The 20,802-nt window shown below is 41.6% G+C and overlaps 1 protein-coding gene across 2 annotated transcripts in view; it reads right to left on the bottom strand.

Annotated features, from left to right (window-relative positions):
- Positions 1-20,802, bottom strand: part of LOC122758175 (astrotactin-2-like) — a 170,213-nt gene that overhangs the window by 21,705 nt on the left and 127,706 nt on the right. For both annotated transcript variants that reach the window (XM_044012144.1, XM_044012146.1), the window contains 3 exons: positions 20,298-20,611; positions 13,372-13,505; positions 11,397-11,545 (listed from right to left, as the gene is read on the bottom strand). In XM_044012144.1, coding sequence (XP_043868079.1) covers positions 11,397-11,545; positions 13,372-13,505; positions 20,298-20,611 — 597 coding nt within the window. The remainder of the gene's footprint in view (positions 1-11,396; positions 11,546-13,371; positions 13,506-20,297; positions 20,612-20,802) is intronic.

Here is a 20,802-nt window from a genome sequence, read left to right as displayed (position 1 = left end):
AATGTTTAAATCTTCGTCTCAGACACTAATTACACACGTTAATGTTATTCGTCATTTTCAAATGTGTTTTCGGTTTTAATTGAAATGGGGAACGTGACACATGAACGGCATTCTGTGGGTTCCTCTGCGGGAACTTTGCCACACAAGGAGAATGACGTGCAGTGTGATGCATCTTCTCTTTCACAAGACAATGCTATGCATAACAAGAAATCTGGTCTGGTGCTTTTGTCATGGACTAATGCCCCCCCCCGGGTCCTTGTCTACCATTTTGATGTGACCAGTGTGGTCTGTTTTCACTGCCCCCAGCCTTGCTGTGGCTCTGTCTACTCCTCGGCACTAAGAATAGACCTCTGGGTGTTGACAGGCTGTTAGCTCGTGTCTTACTGCGATGCTGTACTTGACTGGCTGCTGGACGTGGACCGCCATCTTCCACCTGCTGTGCCACAAGACTGGTGACCTTTGATGACGCTGTATAGTACAACTATAGTGGTGGATGTGTAGGGTCTCTTACGCAGAGAGACCTTTTGTGTCGGCTATATATACTGGCAAGTATAAGCGTTGCGGTCAAGCCGATTGATTTCTCCATATGACGAGGGTCTGTAACGATGATACTTTTGTAAAACAGAATTGTGGTTATTCGTTGTAACCCGAGTTATGTGGCTCCAGGTGCAGTTTCCTGTAAAATTATGGCTACAGGCAGGTTCTCATGGTCTTTTTGCTCATGAGGGGGAAAAAATAACCCTGAATTATTCATGTTAATACTTTGTTGGATTGATTTTCTCTTTTATTCTTTTCTTCATGGTTATATAATTACTACGTCGATGTGTTGAAGCTCTAGTGGAGAACTTCTGCCACCTCCATAAAAAGTGGACGGACTCTTCTGTAATAAAAACTCCCGCTCTGAAGCCTCGACTTTCACGATTTGACGATTTGAGTAGAATTCACAGAAGTCACCTACAACCAGGCATCTATTGGACGATACTAGCTGTCAATCACACTGGCGTCCATCCGTATGTGCTGTGCTCCTTTTTTTTTTCTTGTCTATTTTCCTTTATATGGGATCATAAATTACCAAATGTATATCATATTCTACTGGACTCCAGCCACAGGGGGCCACATCTATTGTACTCCGTGTGCCGGTCCCAAGCCTGATTAATGGGAGGGCTGCATCAGAAAGGGCAACAGGCATAAAAATCTCTGCCAAATCAAATGAGCAGCCGGAAGACAAAAAAAAAACCAAACATATGCTTTTGAAGAGAAGACCTGAAACTAGTGATTGAGACCATTAACTCCTCAGGAAAATGTTTACTGATGTTACAAATCAAGTGAGAAGTAGAATCATTTTCCCATAAATTTACTTTCTTTGTTTAATTTCCAAACTGGACTACTACATCAATTTTACAGCCTATGGTCACTACCAACTCTGCCAGTGAATCTATGCCCAAGTGATCCCACACCACCTCCGAACCTCTGCTAAGCAATTATCCTGTCAAACTGCAAAAAGTTGGGGTTTTTTTTAGCAGTAAAATCCACTGTGCTGTACCATGCTTCAACTGCTCGCAGCACGAGAACGTCGCCTATACTGACACGGGAATAAAATACAGCTATGCTGATAAACACATAGAGAGTCTCCTATGATTACTCATAGTGTGAACTCATTTGGCAAAGGCTTAAGAAAGTTAAAAGTTGGGTGTTTTTGTTAAAATCGTTAAACACTTTCCCGTATAATCTCGCAGTCAACACGTACACGAGCACAGGCACTGATTCAGCTGCTGTCTTGGGGAAGGCTGTTGATCCGCTGCTATATATTAACTTAAAGAGCATTTGCGAAATGAGTAAACATTAATTTCTACCACTTTAAGTGTCTGCAGTGTGCTGAACTGCGGTTAAGCGAAATGAATCACAGTTTACTACTTCAATGGATCGCAAACCAATTTCACATCACCGGAACACCGCACCACACATACAGTGAAGGATAAAAACCAAAGGCACGTAGGGGAAACATTTTGGTCCTGCTTCAATTACATTTCAAGCACACATCCATTCATATGAGTTAGAGGTTTCATGAAAATACACTTAAGTGTCCATATTTACCTAAGGGACACTGAGGGAGTGTCACTGTCTTTCAATGTATGAGTGGGAAAAAAATGACATCAGAAAAGTCGAAGAGAGAGAGAGAGAGACAGAGAGAAAAGAATAATTGTGTGTGAGTAGTGAAGAGGCCAAATGGGAAAGGAAGCAAAAAAGGAAAGGAAATGCAGAAAGCCCTTGGCCCCCTGCCTGCAATCTGCAATCTGCTGATGGCTAGGCTCGTGACGAGGAGGTGCACAGCGTCCATTTTTAGCGATGAGGTCATCTTTAATTAACAAAACAAAGAGAGTCAGCTGTGTCACTCCAATCTGTTATCTGCACCCGTGCTCAAGGACACCGTTTATCTCCATATAATTCAATCTCTTTGAATGAGAGCTTATCGATGCATTGGAGGGGCATTCTTGGTCCGTAACAATAACGGCGCTGTTACATAAACATGGGAGCGGGATACCACCGACTCTGATCAGAGAAGAAAGCGGGGCAATGAGGGAAGTGGAGTGGTATGTTGAGGTACGACGCATGTGACGATGAAGCGGAGCCGCGTGACATTCATTTCAATAATGAGCGTTACGGGCTGGGAGGAGAAAACTGGATCTAAAATAAGGGCAAAGATCAAATGGCTAATCTGTTTCTCAGTCTGGCAGTGCCAACATGAGGTGACATCATTGCTGTGTAACCATTAATAACGATGCTGCCTCTGTCCCCGCTCCTCTCCTCTACGCTGAGCTCGCCACTTCCTACGTTTTGTCTCCTCTGTTGATTTTTATTTCTTTGTTCTTCTCACTTCGCTGTGCCTTTTCTACATTTACATACAGCCTCTTCTCACTTTCCCTTTCTTGCCAACCCTTGTAATTTTCCTGCTCTGCCCTGCCCTCATTTATTTGTCATATTACAAATTCAGGTGTTGGACAGCGGTGATGCAACACCAATAGACTCACAGGTTTTTAATTAGCACTAAGTGTGTGCATTTGTGCGAGGGTTGTGGGAAGCACTGTACTACGCTGATGAGCGCTTTCACAAAAAAGTGTCACCTCAGCATAACTGTGATTTAAGGACAAGCCATGCAAATTAGCAGCTGACAAGACAATATAGGGATTCTGAAACGAGGTGATGGAATCCAGAAGCTTGCTGAATTAAGCCTTTGGTTTAGCCTTTAATTAGACAAATTTCATTACATTTTTGGCATGTTCCATTTATTCTGGGAACTCCCACTAAGATATATACAGGAATATACAGAAGTGAAGGATGTCTGACATTATAGCGAATAGGTCGGCCACTAATTATTCCCATACAAAGATGTTTTAATAGTAGATGGCTGTGGTGCCATAGATGACTAAAATTTAAATGAAACCAGGTTGGTGAATTAGTTCAGTTGCTGATTTAGAAGCAAAATAGCATCTGAGGCTTGTATTAGTAACTTGATCACAGGTTAAAAACACAGGTTAAAAGTGAATGACTTCCATTTCAGTAAAATAGCTCCCTTTCGCTAATTCTTTGTGGCTTTGAGTGGCGCTCTCCCATTTTAGCATTTCATGAATTGCCCGTTGTTTAAATCTAATTTCTTAATATCATCTGTGGTGATTACAAGCTGGGTTCACCCATTACTGTACAGGAATGCTGAAGCGACACTATGAAGAGTATGTATTAGCACTGCCTGTGTAACTGGCTCCACTGTCAATGCTGCCTCTGCCTTGGTGTGCCATCTAGAGGCCTGCATGAGGCCCAGTGAAATGGATCACTCATCTGAGTATGTCCATCACTGATGTGACATAAATCATACGAGAAGAGGCTTCTAAAATCAATTCCACAGTGTTTCCAGGACCCTAGAGCATGTGGAATGAAAAGTCCGAATGATAAGACTCTCTATAAGCTCGTATGGGCGTTGTTACATAAAATATTCACATACATAGACGAAAATGAATAAGGACAGTGACTGGGAGATGGAAGAGTAACAATGGCAGATAGTTCCTCTCCTGAAATTCACCTAAATCTGCAATTTTGTGTGGCGAATACAGTGTGCTCATTATAGCAACTTAACTTTTGGCAGGACAATATTTGTTTGCTTTTCTAACGTATACACTAATACTTTCCTAAGGTTGCAGCTTTCTGCGAATCAGACAAACACAGTTAAAAAAAAAGAATCCTATTTGCAAGGTTTTATTTGACTTTTGCTCCATACTTTGAAATTAAGCAAAAGTAAGTAGAAGGGAGTGGGTTGGGGAAGATAAAGTAATGTTATGTGCTTGTTGTTTTTTGCCACCAATTATCAGGATTTCTATAAAATCAGTCAATTCTTGTCAAGCTTACATCATTTCCCCAATCACTTAAGTTGACATCAGCTTCAGGTAACTTTAGTTATCAGTAGATAGACAGAAAGCACAGACATGACAGGCAAAACAAAGGGTTATAAGAGAAGGGGAGTTTATGGCGCCACAGTCGTCTACAGTCTATAGCTGTCTGAAGTAAACAATGCGCATTGTTGAGTGTGCTAAAAGAACCGAAGAATACTGCTATTGCCTGCCAATACGGATGCCAATTTAATATTCTTCACATCCATTACAAACTCACTTTTGAATGTGCCTTTTTCAGCACTTGAGAAAATCCACTCGATGACCTCATCTTCAACCACGCTTCATCTCAGTGACTCAGTTGCTTATATGAACAGGTGATCCCTCTCGGTCTGCTCCATCTGTACATCTGGCACTAGCGGGGTTTGAACTTCCTCACCACTAACCCTTAACTGTCTGCAGAAGCCCCGTTGCCACCGTCAGTTCTCATATCAAAGACGAAATTGGATGAAGGTTCTGAATGAAACACCTCCTATGGCTAAATTGTCCATCGTTGTATCTCACTGGCAGGACACTCTTCCTTTCTTGTCAACAATGTAAACTGTGTATCTTAGACAGCTGTGGGCTGTAAATGGCTAAACCATCTTATTCCAACACATGTAGTTGTAAATTCCTGAGCACCATGGGTCCCTTGGCACCAACTTCCTTCAAAATAGATGAGAGCTTCATTTCACACTCATTCTAGTGGTTTTGTTTAATGCAAGCAGATGACCCCACCTTCAACTCTGCCGCAAGGATGGGTCGATCCTGAGCTGATGATCACAGCCTCTCCATGGAGCTATCACAGGATGTCATGGTAAGGCTGTGTCTTACCCAAGTCTTAAAATGAAACCATTTTGACGCATTTGCCGCAAAATTCATTATTATTGGTGCACTGATAATTGCTGACTATATATGGCTCAAGTTGCAGTTTGGCGTGGCGTTTTCCCAGTGGGGTCTCTGCACTGAGGAATCAATAATGGCTGTGATATGACGCTTGAGTTTCCTCAAAGATCAGCAAAATGGCTGCATCCGAATGTTCTACAGGTTGAGGTGGTTCTACTGATTCACCTTGTTATTACAGTCAGTCGGCAGAGAATGGGCTCTTACTGATAGGCATGGGTTGCCTTAATGAAATATGGATTCTTATGGTGGTAGGGATTCCCATCATCTTGCCTGCAGGCTTACAGAAAGCTGTCTACACACAGCAAGTCGTAAAAACAATTTCATTTTTGCATTAATGGATGCAGAGGTCCATTTGAATGGTCATTTATTATCTTGGATTTAAAAAAGGAAATCATGCTCTGATTGGCTTGGGGTTGGTAAACAACAGATGGGCTTTTGCTGATTTACCAAAGGTTAACTTGCATGACCTTAAACCTATGTCTATTCATACATCAAACAGCACATTAATGACATCTTTGAAGAATAAGAAAGAAATCTCTTCTCTTCACGTCTCACACTAATACTTGTGAGTAGCAAGTACAGAAATTCCACAAAATGGCAAGAATTAGTACAAATGAAGCATTTCAAGTCATGAGATAGAGGTTCCAGTGATGTCAAGTTCAAAGGGTAACATGTGATCACATAGCTGCTGGTTCACATGAAGGGAGGGAAACCTGACTTTGGTAAATTGAAATGGGAGGCCTCATGGATTAAAGGTGAGTTTATCTTTCTTCCAGCAAGCAGACAACCTCTTATGATTAACTGCTAATCTGGACACTAGGAGCAACTCTGGTATATGTCAGAGTAATTGTGAAACGACAAAGATGAGCCTTATGTTATGGCATATGCTCTAAGGTGTTTTGGCAATTTATGCCTTAAACAGTCCTGAAATATTCATAGAAAACAACAACAGAACAGCTCCCCATGGTCTTGCTTTGTCAAAATATACATGGTTGTTCCAGTTGATCAAAAAAATACAACTTTAAGAGAATTCGCAAATGAGTTTCAAAACCCACATGTGAAAACCATCTGTGTTGCATACGCCGTAGATGGTCATAGATGCATGTTTCTCTCTTATGCTTTACAACCATGCAAACATGAGTCCAGACCTAGGTGGTGAGGTCTGTCAGTGATGCACCATGTCCATTTCAACAAGGAGATATATGGACTAAGGGCTCAGCTGGTCTCCTTGCACATCAAAGAAGCAAGACTATCTCCCAGTTACTGTTGACCTCAGAGAGAAAGATTTGTGAGAGACCAAGGGGAAACCTTCATGAAAAGATGAGTTTTTTGGTCAAAGAGCACTGATAAGTGGAGTTATTAATGGTTGTTACAGTTCTGAAAGAAACCAGTGATGCTACCAAATGGCCTCATCCCGTTAAAGTCTTCTTCCTTTATAAAGTACATCTTTATAAAAGACAAAGTAAGAGATGGAGGGGATGTTGCGAGAAGTCAGCAACAGATGTGAAAAGAAAACAATTCTTGTGGTGCTTGGTTTCTGATGCCAAGTGAGGAAAGCGCAAAGCCATAAAAGTTGTAAAATATAGCATATTACACATACAATTAACTTTTACCTGCTTTAACTTTAGGGTGATATTTTCTTGAGTAAAGTAATCATAGATGTAATATTTTCTTCTCTGTGTTAACCAAATTAACCGCTATTCAGTAAACATGATGATGACAGAGGAGAAATTGGCAAATTCCACTCCATCGGTCCATCTGCATTGATGGTAATAGAAATAGCCACTGAGCAAACATCATAGATCCTTGCACCATCCATCATTTTGATGCATCTAAAGCCTGCCCCACACGAGACGATAACTGTCCAGATTTCTGTCCCGATCCGGCCCTTCCGACAATCACTGCTACCTTCTGATTTGAGGCCGATTTGAACAGATTAGCTGGCCAAATCATCCTGTCATTGTGCCGCATCAGTCTTCCTGATTTCAAATCATAAGTTTTAAACATGTTTGATATTTACAACTAAACAACGTGACCACTCCGCAAAAACCAATGAGAGCGAGCTGACCGGGAAAATGAATGTTGCCTACCTTTGTTTAGAACCATAACTTGTACGAGCCAAGTTGATTCCGTCTCCTCAGCCATGACCTCATCCACAGCTTCTTTTGCGTTTCTCAGCACAAAACGTTGTGCACACACAACCGCTATTAACTAATGACGACGACAGTCTGCCTCCATGTCTGTTTATATTCCGAAGTCCCGTTAAATCAAGTGAGTTCCTATGAGATCCCGAATCTCCTCCCTGAAATCATTTGATTAAATGCCAAGTGTGTGGTCCTGCGTCTTGACTGGGTCGTCCAGTCTGTGCTTTCTCAAGATTAAAACATTGAAAATCGGTTACAGAGTTGGATGTGTCTGTGGTTTCCCAAGTTTTTAAAGAGAAGTCAGATTTGAAAATGTATGGGGCAGGCTTTAGGAAGACACTTCCAATTTCCCCTTTGCACTCATGTACACTGCCAGAAAACATAAATCCTTGAGGTATGCTATGTTCCAAACAGAGGTGTGATATCATTTCTTGAATTTAAGTCAAGCAGACGGGAGTCACATAAGCAACATATATGGATGTTAGCTCAGAAAAGGGGATACTATTCACAGACAAGATTCTCAAGGACTCTTTGATTACATCGTGATTCATCCAGGAAGCTGTTACAGATGAAAAACCCACGCTGAAAGCCTATTACATCATTTGAAACTGCTTCTAAACATGTATAAAAGTGTCACCCAAGCTGCTGATGAACCTTCTGCATTCCAAAACAGATACATCACGCCATCTGCAGTGATAACTGGAGTGATAACAGGGCTTTGGAAGTTTTTAAACTGATCCCCACATATCCCAAGAGGCGATGACATTCAGTTCAACTGCAGTTCAATAAGGAAGGCTACATCATATATGGCTACATTTAGGCTTTTGAGTGAGGGCCAGGATTGGGGTTATACTTTCAGTGATCATATGGTAAACTTGGAAAAATGGAAAATTAAATGAACTTTGCGAACATAAACTGAATTGATGACACATCTGCAATTGGTTTCGCAGCAGGTAGCACACATTGTTTCCTTGAACCTGGAATCAATTCTTTGCAATCTATGGAAACTCTGAAGCTGGAAAATACCTTTCGTCTTACCGTCATATGAGTGACCTTAAAAACGTCCGCCGCAGGAGCGATACAGTCTCCTCTGCTATTGTAGTCTAGACAACACTGACAGAGAAACATGGCTTCAGGAACTAATTGAGGGCTGAAGCCAAGTGCCTGCGACTCTAGGCTCCCTGTCTGCCATCTGTACGAGTGTGCACATGGCTAAATGTGTGTTCTGTGAGTGTGTGAGTCATGCTAAGCATGTCTAAGTATTTGTGTGGCTGTCTGTTTGTCTTCCTCCCTCAAACACTGGCATGAAGCAGTATTTCAACTTGGCGATGAATGCGGATGCAACCCTTGGCTTCTGCGGCTCCAATAGCCAACTATAGCCCTTCACCCGCAGGTTCCACTCTAAATACTGACAATAATGGAAGTAGGTAATACATTGCATCTCTCCAACACATCATGTTTAATCATTCTTTTGTTGTATGTTGTGTCTAACGTTTGTTTTCATGATTGGATGTGAGTAACTGAAATGGTCCATGTCCAGCTCCACAAAAATCCAGGTTGTACTTCTATTCAAAAGATTATATTTTGGGTTTAGTTTTGTTAAAGTTTACTCGTAAAAACTCTGAAAGTCTGAGGACATGCACTAACATAACCTTTTTTGTGTTTTTTTCCAATAATATCCCAGCTAAGGCATTTTTTTAACTGATCCTGAACATGCTTGACTGCAAGCTCACCGGTACAAATCATCCCACAGTTTTACAGAAAAAAAAGAACAGGAAAATGAAGGAGAAACACTTGCTGTTTCCACTTGTTTCCAGAAAACCACCAAGATGTCCGTGAACAAAGTTTTTATCCCAAAACTACTCCATCAAGGCTGCTCAGCTGCCAACAGTCGACTCGTTTCTCTGGCAGCTTCCATAGGGGAATGTGTGTGTGTGTGTGTGTCTGTCTATAAAAGTCTATTTATTATATAGGTATTTATATATATATATGTATATATATATATATATATATATATATATATATATATATATATATATATATATATATATATATATATATATATATATACATATATATATATATATAGGTAAGCCTGGTCTCAAAGTTTAACTGAACTTCTGTTGACAGCTTTTGGTTTCATTATACAATTTTCCATTTTCCTAGACAGTGTACAGGGTGTGTACAGGGAATACAAATACAGTAATTTCAAAATAAGTGTGAGAAAGTTATACTTCTCCACCATGATGCTGTTTTTCATTTCGCTGAGTCTGGGAAACACAATCTCAACATTTTAAAAGGCTACTACATTTTATTAATCGACCATGGCAATACCTTCCAACAATTAGCAGGCTCAAGCTTTGGAGAACAGAAATTTCCGCAACTTTCAATAATGTAGAGGAAAAGTTTATGGAATAGCATACTTCCTGCCTGAGAAGTACAGTTTTTAAATAATCTGTGATATTTTTGTTTGTGTGACATTTTTTACCAGCTGCCCTGAAAAATGTCTGACAAAACAGGTCAGCGGGTGAACAATAACTCGCAGGGGAAACTTTTTTGTCCCTGTTACTTCTCATGGTTTATAATTAGTTTAGTTTGTCTTGTTTATTCAACGTTGACCGTGTAATCAAGCAAAACCGACTGAACAGCAAAAAGACACTAAGAGAATATGACGACAATATGAAGACAAATGATGAAGGTGATTACTTCTAATCTATATACTAGACTGTCTATAATGACATGATTTATAGTGGTGACTGGCACATAGCAGAATGACTCACCCACACCATCTGCCCCTTCCTACATCACCTCTGCCAGCATGCCTGTCTCTAGCGATCTGTATCCTCCCTTTGCTTGCTGGTGCCCACTCTTCATCAGCTCTCTTCCCAGGGGTGATAGATGACCTGTCCAGGCTTCCCAGTGACTAAAGCTAGCTTCCTCCAGACCACCTAATTTCTTCAATGTTATTAAAGTTCTATCACCCTTCTGCTGATTCACCCCAGACACTCATCGCAACTATAACCACTTACCTTGCCCCACAGCACATTGGTCAGAACCATTTACAGCTTCTGATAAGTTTGCCTGTCATTTTTACCCCATCTTCAGCCTCCCTCTGCTCTGTATCCAAAGACCAAAACTTTGATCTTATTTCCCAATTACAATTGTAACCGGAACTTTCACATTTATAGTGTCCTCATCGCTGCTCCTCAAACATATTCTCTTATGTAATCGCGACACTTTATTGTCCCGTCTGCTTTCACCGTCTGCTCATCATTGGATAATTGTTTTCTCTCAGCGCGGTCAACAATGTACGTTTGCAGTCAAAACATTAACAGGGAATTTTCAGAAACTTTGCCCAAAACTCAGCTACTCAGGAGGTGATCGTGGGATTCAACTCATTTCTGCAATTTAGAGCCTTTAATGCCGTTAATCTCCTCAAAGTAAACTTAATTTAATTTGGTGAGTAAACAAAGCGCGGTGGACTTAGTGGTCAGCTGAGACCGTATGGTTAGAGTGGACTTGAAGCAGAAAGCTTTCAAGTTTGAATGCGCTTGGGATGAGTGAATCCCTCTCCATCCACACCACACCAGAGGTGTATATAAATAAAGCAAGCAACCCCCAACCTTGTGCGGCTGAAAGCTGCTCCCATTATGTATTTGTGTGTGTGTGTGCACTAATGGCTTACATGCAGAAATGTAATTGTGTAAACATACCCTAAAAGTACATTTTAATGGAGAAATTTGGGTAATTGGTTAACTTCTTATACGAGCAGAATAAGGGGAAGGTTTGATCTAATAACTGAGGAAAATGTTCCAAATGAATTTCAAGCCAACAGACAGACTGGCTCGCTTACATGGAAATTCAGCGATATAAAAGTTAAAGTAAAAAGACTATATTAACTCAGGTTTTAGATTTAGTTTTTTTCTACCTGTGTAGACCTCTGCCTCCATGGGGTCATCCACTCGTTTGTGCTGGATGATATAGTCAGAAATCTTGCATCCAATCAGAGGCTCCACATCCATCCACTCCAGGGCCACCATTGTGCTTGAGGGCTCCAGATAAGGGGCTAGGCGCAAACTAATGGATCAATACGGACAAGACAAACATTAGGCACAGAGAAGTCAGATACATACAATATGACCGATGAGATCTAAAGCCAAGCAAAGCAGTACATTTCAGATTAAACTGTGTGCATGCATGCATGCGCCAAATGTCCAAAAATATGGACATGAATCGAGAGTGGAAAAGTAGTCATCCCATGAGGTAATTTCTATGTTGAAGCAGAAACAGTCATCTGCGCCAACATCTCACTGGACAACAGGATGGCAAAAAACATCTTCAAACAAAACAACATTCCAATGCCACCTGTTCTCCAGCAGTTTGCCTCGCGCAGTTTTCTCTTTCTAATTTATCAAAAGAGATAAAAGAGCAGCTTTTCCATATCGTGTGCCCTGCAGCTGTGTCTGTGACAATGGTGTGAGAGAGACAGTGAGGCAGGTTATCCTTCTTTCATAAAACCATAGACAATAATAATAATAAGAATACGTGCTGCAGTTTTGTTTTTTTTAAGTCTTACACTCTGCTGCTGGTCAGAGTGAGAGATTTGGCTGCTGCAATGTTCGTGCCAGCAGCGTGAGCCCACACAAAGCATGACCAACACTCCTTAACCACAATGCACAAAACAAACAAAATGACCATAAAAGTAACTCCTTGTGCAACACTTATGTGACATAATCTAAGTCTCAAATATAAGTGCAAAAAAAGCAAAAACAAACAAACAAAAAAACAAGACTTTTGATAAAGCATTGCTAAATCTCAATGCAATTTCCAAATAGTTTTTGAATTGTAGTTACAATTGTTCATTCTACATTCTGGAAACAGTATGTATTGTTACGAAGCACTCAAATCTTGAGCCAATTTCGACATGGCACACTGACATGAACTGAACCACATTAGGAAAGCCCAAGCTATAAAATTAGGAATCTATTTATCTTAGCATTACAAACCAGAATGGGACCTTTATGATCCACTAACATTAAAATAAAATAATTTATTTAGGTTAGGACATCTTAATAAAATTATATTCACTTGAATGTTAGATAATGTCCAGTCTATGGGTCACAACTGATCACAACAGGTACAGTAAGTCACATTATTGTTCATGCCATTTTGTAGTTGGACGATGGCATCATCTCCATTTACCAACAATGACATTGTGACACATGTTTGCATGAAGAATTGGTCTAACATCAGCAACTTTAAAAACACAAGTTCTGAGACTGAGTAGTATTTAAAAGTACAAATTTGATTATAGTTGATATATGGGCAGGGCCTTAGCAAAGAAATGATTACATTGGGTGCAAATGTCATTAGGTTTTGGATCTCAGAATGTTTTATGGATGATACACTATATTTTATTCTTGTTAAGCTTTTATTATTATTGAACACTGGTGCCCAGTATATGCTGGCATCCATCCTGGATCTCAGTATACCAATAAAATATGCTTGGCATCTTTTAAATACTTTAAAGCCTCATCCTCGGAAGTATCACTCTCAACTTCCTGTTTCTTTTCAAAAGTTCTCAGGACAACAATAGCTAGGTGACTCACTGAACCCTCACGGGTATTATTAGGACATCTTGAATGGAAGAGTGTTCTTTTTAGAGGGGTGTAAGAACTGACTGACAGTTATTATAACTTTGGGGACTGTACTTTTATCTACAACTTCCTCAAGTGCCTCAGACATCAGAAGAGATGTGTGTGTGTGTGTGTGTGTTGTGTATGTGTGTGTGTGTGTACACGTCCACATGCAGTGTGCTTGCGGTGCATCAGTGCATGCATCCATGAAATCCCTCATGTGCTGTGCATGACATCCTAGGTGTCATGGTGTCACCTCACACTTACATTGGCTTCCTGAGGGGACTGCAGTTAGGCAGGCCATCTTTGCTGAAGGCACTCAGGTCACAGCGACACCAGTTATCAATGACATCGCCCTTTCCAGCACACCAGTATGAGCTCATTGTGGCGCTTTTGAAGGCCTGTAAAGGGTAACAGGTGAGAGAAATGCAATTATCTCTTTGAACATTAACTCCCCGTCCATCGACGCTTACCCCACCCCCATCTCTCGCCGACTCACCTCTTTCACCCCCATATCCAGACACATACACTCAGGCACACACGCATACTACTGACACACATATATATGATGACTTTCCGATGACATATTCATTTCCTTTTACCTGCCACACTAAAAAGAACCATGAGTGCCAACATGTCAAATCTCAGCCTTTCTTTAACAGCCCATTGAGGAAGTGAGCGCTATCCAAATAGTCCCCAATCAAAGCTAGTCTCTCTCTCTCTGTCTCACACACACACACACACACACACACACACACAGTGACCTTTTCATACCCACCGTACCCAATTACCAGAAGGCAGGAACATCTCACTAATATTGACAAGCTTACTCTGTGATATCATGGATGCACTGTGACTCTTTTATGATGGAGGTGTGAAAGCTGTGACACTCCCCACCTCCTCCATTCTATGTGTCTCTTTGTGTGCGCGCGCGTGTGTGTAAGTGGGTGCGTATCTGTCGGCGTCGCTGTCGATCTGTCTGTGAAGGCGATGGAGGGGGCGGGTAGTGAGATGTTAGGAGATGATGTCATCTCCTAACATCTCCTTGTGCTGCTTCATTAACGGGTGAAAGAGAAAAAAAAATCAAAGGCAGAAGCTCAGTCATTCTCTAAAAGGCAGCCAAATGCCAATATAATCGTCAAAGTAATAAAGTATAATGTCAGGGCTTTCCCTAAAGCCACAGCCATGATATAGAGTGAGTTCAAGGGAGTTCGCCAGCCCTCTGGCTCCCCCTCTCACACCGTGGATCAATGGCGTACTCAGCTATTTATGTGCTCTGACCAGTTGGTAGTGCAGCCTCACGCAGACAAGTTTGGAGACGTGCTTGATCATGGTCACAAAAATAGGACACTGGAACCGTGCGGAAAACCTTCACTGGGTAACAGGCATCCAACAAAAAGGAGAGAGTAGCCACACCTTTGTTCCAATACACCATGACAGCCACTTATCCTAAAACAAAAGAAAGAGATGAGACCACACACATCTTAAAGACAACCACGCACATGCAGCTGGTATCCATGGGCTCATGCGAAAACACACTTCAATTAATGATTGATTTCCACAGTTGGTTGTTTCATTTCTTTGGAGAAATGCCAAGGGAGATTTCTGCAGCGTGCTGATTAGTGAATGTGACATTTGAGATGACTTTGGGCATAGTCCTGACCAGAAAGGCAGAGGGCTTGGCCAAAAACGAGTCAGGGTATGCACTCAGAAGCTGATGTTAGCATTTCCACAACACTGTATTGTTAGCTGTAAAAGAGACTAAATAGTCTTTCATGGGAACTGACTTCCAGTACCACTCACTTTCATGGAAGGTAAAGGATCTTGAGAGTGAAAATTACTCTAGCAGTAGAGGAGGGAAGAATGAGAAAAATAAGCAAAGAGGCTAGAAAGACTAAAGGAAGTTGGCCCAGAAAAAAGGTATTAAAGTGTAGATTCCTGTAGCTCCCCATCTTACAGTGGGACCTTCACCAGTCAAGGCTTATCCTCCAATACAAGCCTTTCTCAATTAGTCTGCTGAATGAGCAGTTATTATGGGGGATAGGCAATCACTGTAAGCCACGGACATATAATAACCCTTCGAAAGTTGTACAGTTTTCTTCCCTTTGCCCGAACCCATGTGGCTCAATGCCGTCAGAAAGCAACAGCAACAGGGGTCTTGCCACCTCTTGTCGATGGGAAGCAGGCCACAGGCGAAGACAAGAAGAAAAACCTGGGCTCAAGGTCTATGTATGTGTGCAGACTAGGCAAATATGAGAAAAGACCTCCACTGCCAGGGGCAAAAGAGAGAAAGACCACAGGACGGCCATTCGTTTACCAGCACCAGATTCCTCGAAAAACCCCATATGGGTCTGTGCGCTTGATTGCATGGCTGCACATGTGAAAAATAGACAAAGCGATTACCACCGTGTTTATGTTTGAAGAGTAATGCAAGCCAGTCTCCACTGGGTAAACAGGGAATCTAGTTGTGGTTTACAAAATGAGTTGAGGGTTGGGTGGGGACACAGGGGTGGGGGATCTTCTTGCTTTAAAAGCAAGGAGATGAAATAGTATATGATAATAATGTCAAGTGCTTGGTGGTGAAAACGGTGATATGTCCTACTGATGCAAGGAAAAGGAGCCAGGGACACCAAGGACAGGAGGCCCAGGAGAAGATACTTCTGTTTTCAGTGTAGTTAGTAGATATCATATACTTTATTGATCAACCAAAGATCATGCATTTCCCAGAACACTATAGATCCATGTACATTCTGCGTTGGATATCTTGCTCTGTGCATCACATCAAATGGCAAGTGTTTTGACAAAGAGGGTCCTACCAAGCAATGACTGTAACAGTGTAAGACAGCTTTTGTGCAGTCAGGACAGCTTTTCTCTCAGGCATCAGTGATCGGTGTCCCTATGGTGACAATAACACATGGCTCTCTCCTTTCACAAATATGCCACAACCCATCTCAATTGACCTTATTGATACTGAACAAATTGAGCTGAAATACAATCACCCCTCTGCTTTGAAAAAGAAGACAAGATCAGTGAATAACCGCCGAGGATCAGCAACAACACCAGTCATGAATTCCAAGCCTTTATGTCATTTAGGCCTTGCAGACTCACTGGCACCAAAATACTATTTGGACCTTTCACTTCCATAGAAGCCTGTCATGACTTACAAGAAGGCAAAGGAGGCCACTGTGACCTCTTTAATGTATTAATCTGTTTGTCTAGTCTAAGCTGACCATATTACTGTCTGTCTTCGGAGGCTAATACATGAAAACACTGGCCAGCTGGCCCGCAGTATTGATTTATAAGACGATCACCAGTGGTTGTAAAGGGTCTAAGTCAGCACACACAGGGCACCATCAATGGAGACCTAACCGTGTGTGTGCAGGCACAAATGCGTTTATGTGGCTCTTCCAATCACTCAGGGCTAATGGTGTTAACCAATGGCCACTTCTAGGAACCTTATCAAAAGTAGTACTTCCAGGAAATTGGACACTGGGGCCAGATGGAGGGTTGGTTCACCGAGAGGTTGATAGGGGTTTGCCATGTCACTGCAGAATCCTCAAACAGCAGGTATTGTTTTTAGGTGAGCCGACTCTGTCTGAGGTTTGAATCTAATAGGACTTGACATTTGTAGCGATGTCAGTTGGCCTGTTCGTCTGCTGTCTTACTTGTGTCTCGCAAAACAGCAACGCAAGCCAACAATAACAAAGCCAACACAGAAAGAGGACAAACCAAAACTAAAAAACAAATCAATTTAGCCTTCAGTTATGCTTTCAAAGCAATGTCAGAGGGAACACTGGGATATTATGATTTGCATATAACTTCCATCAAGTGTCTATGTTTTTTTTTTGCTTTTTTTTAAGTCAATCAAAATAGTATGTACACTTTCTTTTATTCAGTCCATTATTTAGAATGGTAGTCTATATTAATATAGAAAGATGAGAACTGTTAAAATTTCAGCTTCTTCACAACACTTGCAGCACGTTAGTATTGTGTGATGGCCAGTATTGACCTGAAGGAATTGCAAAACCTTAAATGAAGTTTGGACCAAGATTTGGAACAATCATTTCAGTTTTTGTAACCTGAGATGAAGCTTTTTATACTTCAGCCATGACCCTTGCTTCACAGAGGCCACCATGTTTCTACAGCAGCTTGCACAGACATGTGTTTTGTATTTCGCAGCAGAAGCTCTACATCACAATCAAAGAAGAATGGCTGTGTCCACATAAACCCGATGCATAAACCAACAAAGAAGAACAAGGAAATCACATAGAGACTAATTAAGCGATCGCCAGAGCCACTTCTGAAACTTTCCTTTAAATTTATTATCTACAGTACATAGCACAACGGTTATGTAATACTGCTGGTGTAATTTGAATTTGTGTCCAGCTGTAGAACAGTGAGTGTTGCCATAGTGGCCATATAAGGTCAATATAAATCTGTTTTATTACATAGGTGCTATTTTTTATGGCTATGTTTACTCCTCCAATACTAGGGAATGGTAAAAGTCAAGGAGGTCACCAAAAGCACCTTCTCTTACGTCGTGCAAATATGTCCTGCTGTGTAATGTCTGTGTTTGATGCAAGCACATTTTCGCTCCTCTGTGGCCCCCTGAAGCTATACAAGACACGGCCCCATAAGTGGCTGCCGTGTTATGGTGAACGCATGGCAGTGGATGCTTGGCAAGATATAAGCATTCTCACCCATTAGACTCACGACCAATTTGTTCGAAAGGTTTGCCATAATTCAGTCACAGCCACACAGGACATAGGGCCACTGGCAAGCTCCACAGACGAAAGCTTATTTATTTATGCGCTGAGGTATTTTTCTCTGGCATTAAAACAGGGAAGTATCTGTGTGCGTGCATGTTTATGCGTGCACAGCAGGCCTGTAAGCAAGACCACCTTAGTCGAGTCCAGGTCAAATCCAAGACCGGTTCCAGTCGAATTCAAGTCAAGACCAGGTTTAAAGCTAGCCAAGCCTGAGAACAACAGAGCAACGTGGGCAGTATTCAATACCAAGACAAAGCGGGAGTAAACCGCAAACCTTTCCATCCAAATGCAAAACATATTAGTTATATCTCTTTGACAAATGTAGCTATACCTGCAACCAATGCATGCATTATAGTACTTTGAGAGAGTGACATTTACAGGTTGTAACAGGTGAGTTTGTTTACATTGTTAGAAAGGTAACCCACTGCCATCTGCAATAATACAGCAGTCCCTATAACAACAGTTGACTGCGGAGAATGTGGATTATCATGAATATTGGACCGAGAGTTTAGGCTTCATTTTTTTAAAATGTATGGGTGGGTACAAAATATGGCAAAGGTTTGAACCAGAGATACTTTACGAGGTGCACCGACTTTATCATGTTTTCATGCACGTAACTAATCTGTAATGGCTGGATCCGTCCTCCATGTTTCTTTTCAGTTTGGGTTATGGTCTTTTCCTGTAAGGCTAATTTGCGTTGTAACAAAGCCCCTCTCTGGTTTGATAATGAGAAGATTGATATGGCAGGGCCATGGCATGTCCTGTCAAACAGTCACGCAGCCTGGGAGAGGCCACTAAAAAAAAAGATAGAACAAAAGCACAGAAAGCGATGAGCGATTGTGTGTAGAGATGCAGGATGTTGCATTCTGTATTGTGTGTCTCTAATTTAATATACTGTACACATGTCCCTTTTAGACTATAGCAAAGACAGTTGCAGCCGAGGGAAGGGAGAAGAGAAAGAGAGGAGCAGAGTGATGGACTCCCCGCCCTCTCAAGAGGTCGATGACATCAATAAGAAGCTAATAATCCTGCCTCAAGCTTCCTCAGAGGGGCTTGCCAGAGCAATCGACTGCAGTCTACCCCTTCTTTGTGCCTTCAATTCTTTGGAGGTGTGGTCTTATATATATATATATATATATATATATATATATATATATATATATATATATATATATACATATATGTATATATATATATATATATATGTAGAATGAGAGAGGGACATAATTGCATACTTGCAGTGTTTTTGCCTCTGTTATTTGTTATTGTAGCCTGCAGTAATTATAGAAGGTAAGGTAATTAGATGCTTGATTGGGGAGAGTGAACCAGTCTGCTCCCCATGGCGCGTGCATATGTGTGTGTGTGTGTTGGGTGTGAGTCACCTGCATCCAGCTCTGTGTTGGCGTACACATGCATGGAGGAGACGTGCAATGGATGTTAGGTTACAAGGCAATATCAAAACAGGATGAAATCCAAAACAGAGCAAAACACGGTGAAAGTGAAGCCCCTTAAATAGTAAAAGAAATCCGATGTGATTAACTTTCACTGCAAATAGATCCACAGACATCACACACAGGATGAATCATTAACACAACACATGTTCATTAAGCTCATATTAATGAACCATACACATATGATATGTGCATGGTTGCTTCGAAACACAAACACACACATATATCTCACACATTGATTTCCCCACAAGAGGAGAGAACCATGATGTCATCTTTTTTATGTCCTCTGTATTACAGTGTGCATTTCTAGTGCCCACAGTTAACCAACTCATGCCACCTTGAGGTGAATTGTTACAACTGCATCACCTCGATGACTCTATGGACACACATGCCATGAAAAGGAATAAACTGCCACCACCACAAGGCATGAGGTAAGAATTTCTCTGCGACGAGTCTTTGAAAGGAATACGGTTGAAGGTGCACAACGACAATTTAAGACAATTTCAATCATGTCAAACAATATATGTAATGCAATATTGCAATGATAGAGGGGATGATAGCTCATTGTATGTAAATGTATCACATCTCAACCTATTCTTCATATATAAGGTCCCCTTTTCCTGCCTCCAATATCTACACATGCACACACAGGTTTGTGCAGCTATTCTTCTTAGGACACTGCATTTGCTTACATTCATTTGGATGGCCCAAACAAGGCACTATACCCAACCCTAACCCTAACCTTACCTTAACCACAATTCAAACCATAGCCCTAAACTTAACCAGTTTCTCAGAAATCAGGTTCTATCTGCCTCATTAGGTCTAGGTTTTGGACTCTATTTGAGGACTACTAGTCCTGACAAGGTTAGTATTATGACACACACACACACACACACACACACACACACAGAGGGAGAGAGAGAGAGAGAGAGAGAGAGAGAGAGAGAGAGAGAGAGAGAGATCACTTTCTCACCTCTTTGGTGACGTTGTCTTGGACCAGACTATAGAGGGGCACCACACGGCTGACTTCCAGCAGCACAGGAATGGGGGAAGGCTGCTCTCCGCCTTTGCCATTACCACTGCGGCCTCTTCCTGACACCATGGCCTGGTGATGGCACAGGTGGCAGCCAGTTGGGCAACTTCCCTTCTCCTCACAGCGGATCTCCACCCCATTTACCATGTCATCAGACAAAAGCTGGCTTTTCTGCAGTGCAGACAGGTAGCTGATGAACGTTACAGACTTAAGCTCTCGCCGCCCGCCGCCTCCAATCCCTTGGTCTGTTGCCTCTAGAGGGGGGTAAACAGGAGAGGAAAGATGTGGTATTTGGGCAAAAATGGTATTTACTTGCTACCAAGGTAAAGAAGAAAACACAACAAGTAATCCCTTAGTGTCACCAGCTTTCATAGACAAAGGATAAATTGCAGGTGGTGGGAGGGAGGGGTGCCACTGGGTCCTTCTCCTGAGTGTCAATTAGCAC

Source organism: Solea senegalensis, linkage group LG21, assembly GCF_019176455.1.
Source record: "Solea senegalensis isolate Sse05_10M linkage group LG21, IFAPA_SoseM_1, whole genome shotgun sequence".
NCBI lineage: Eukaryota > Metazoa > Chordata > Actinopteri > Pleuronectiformes > Soleidae > Solea > Solea senegalensis.
The sequence above is the reverse complement of the archived record's forward strand: the minus strand, read 5'-3'. Positions and strand labels throughout refer to the sequence as shown.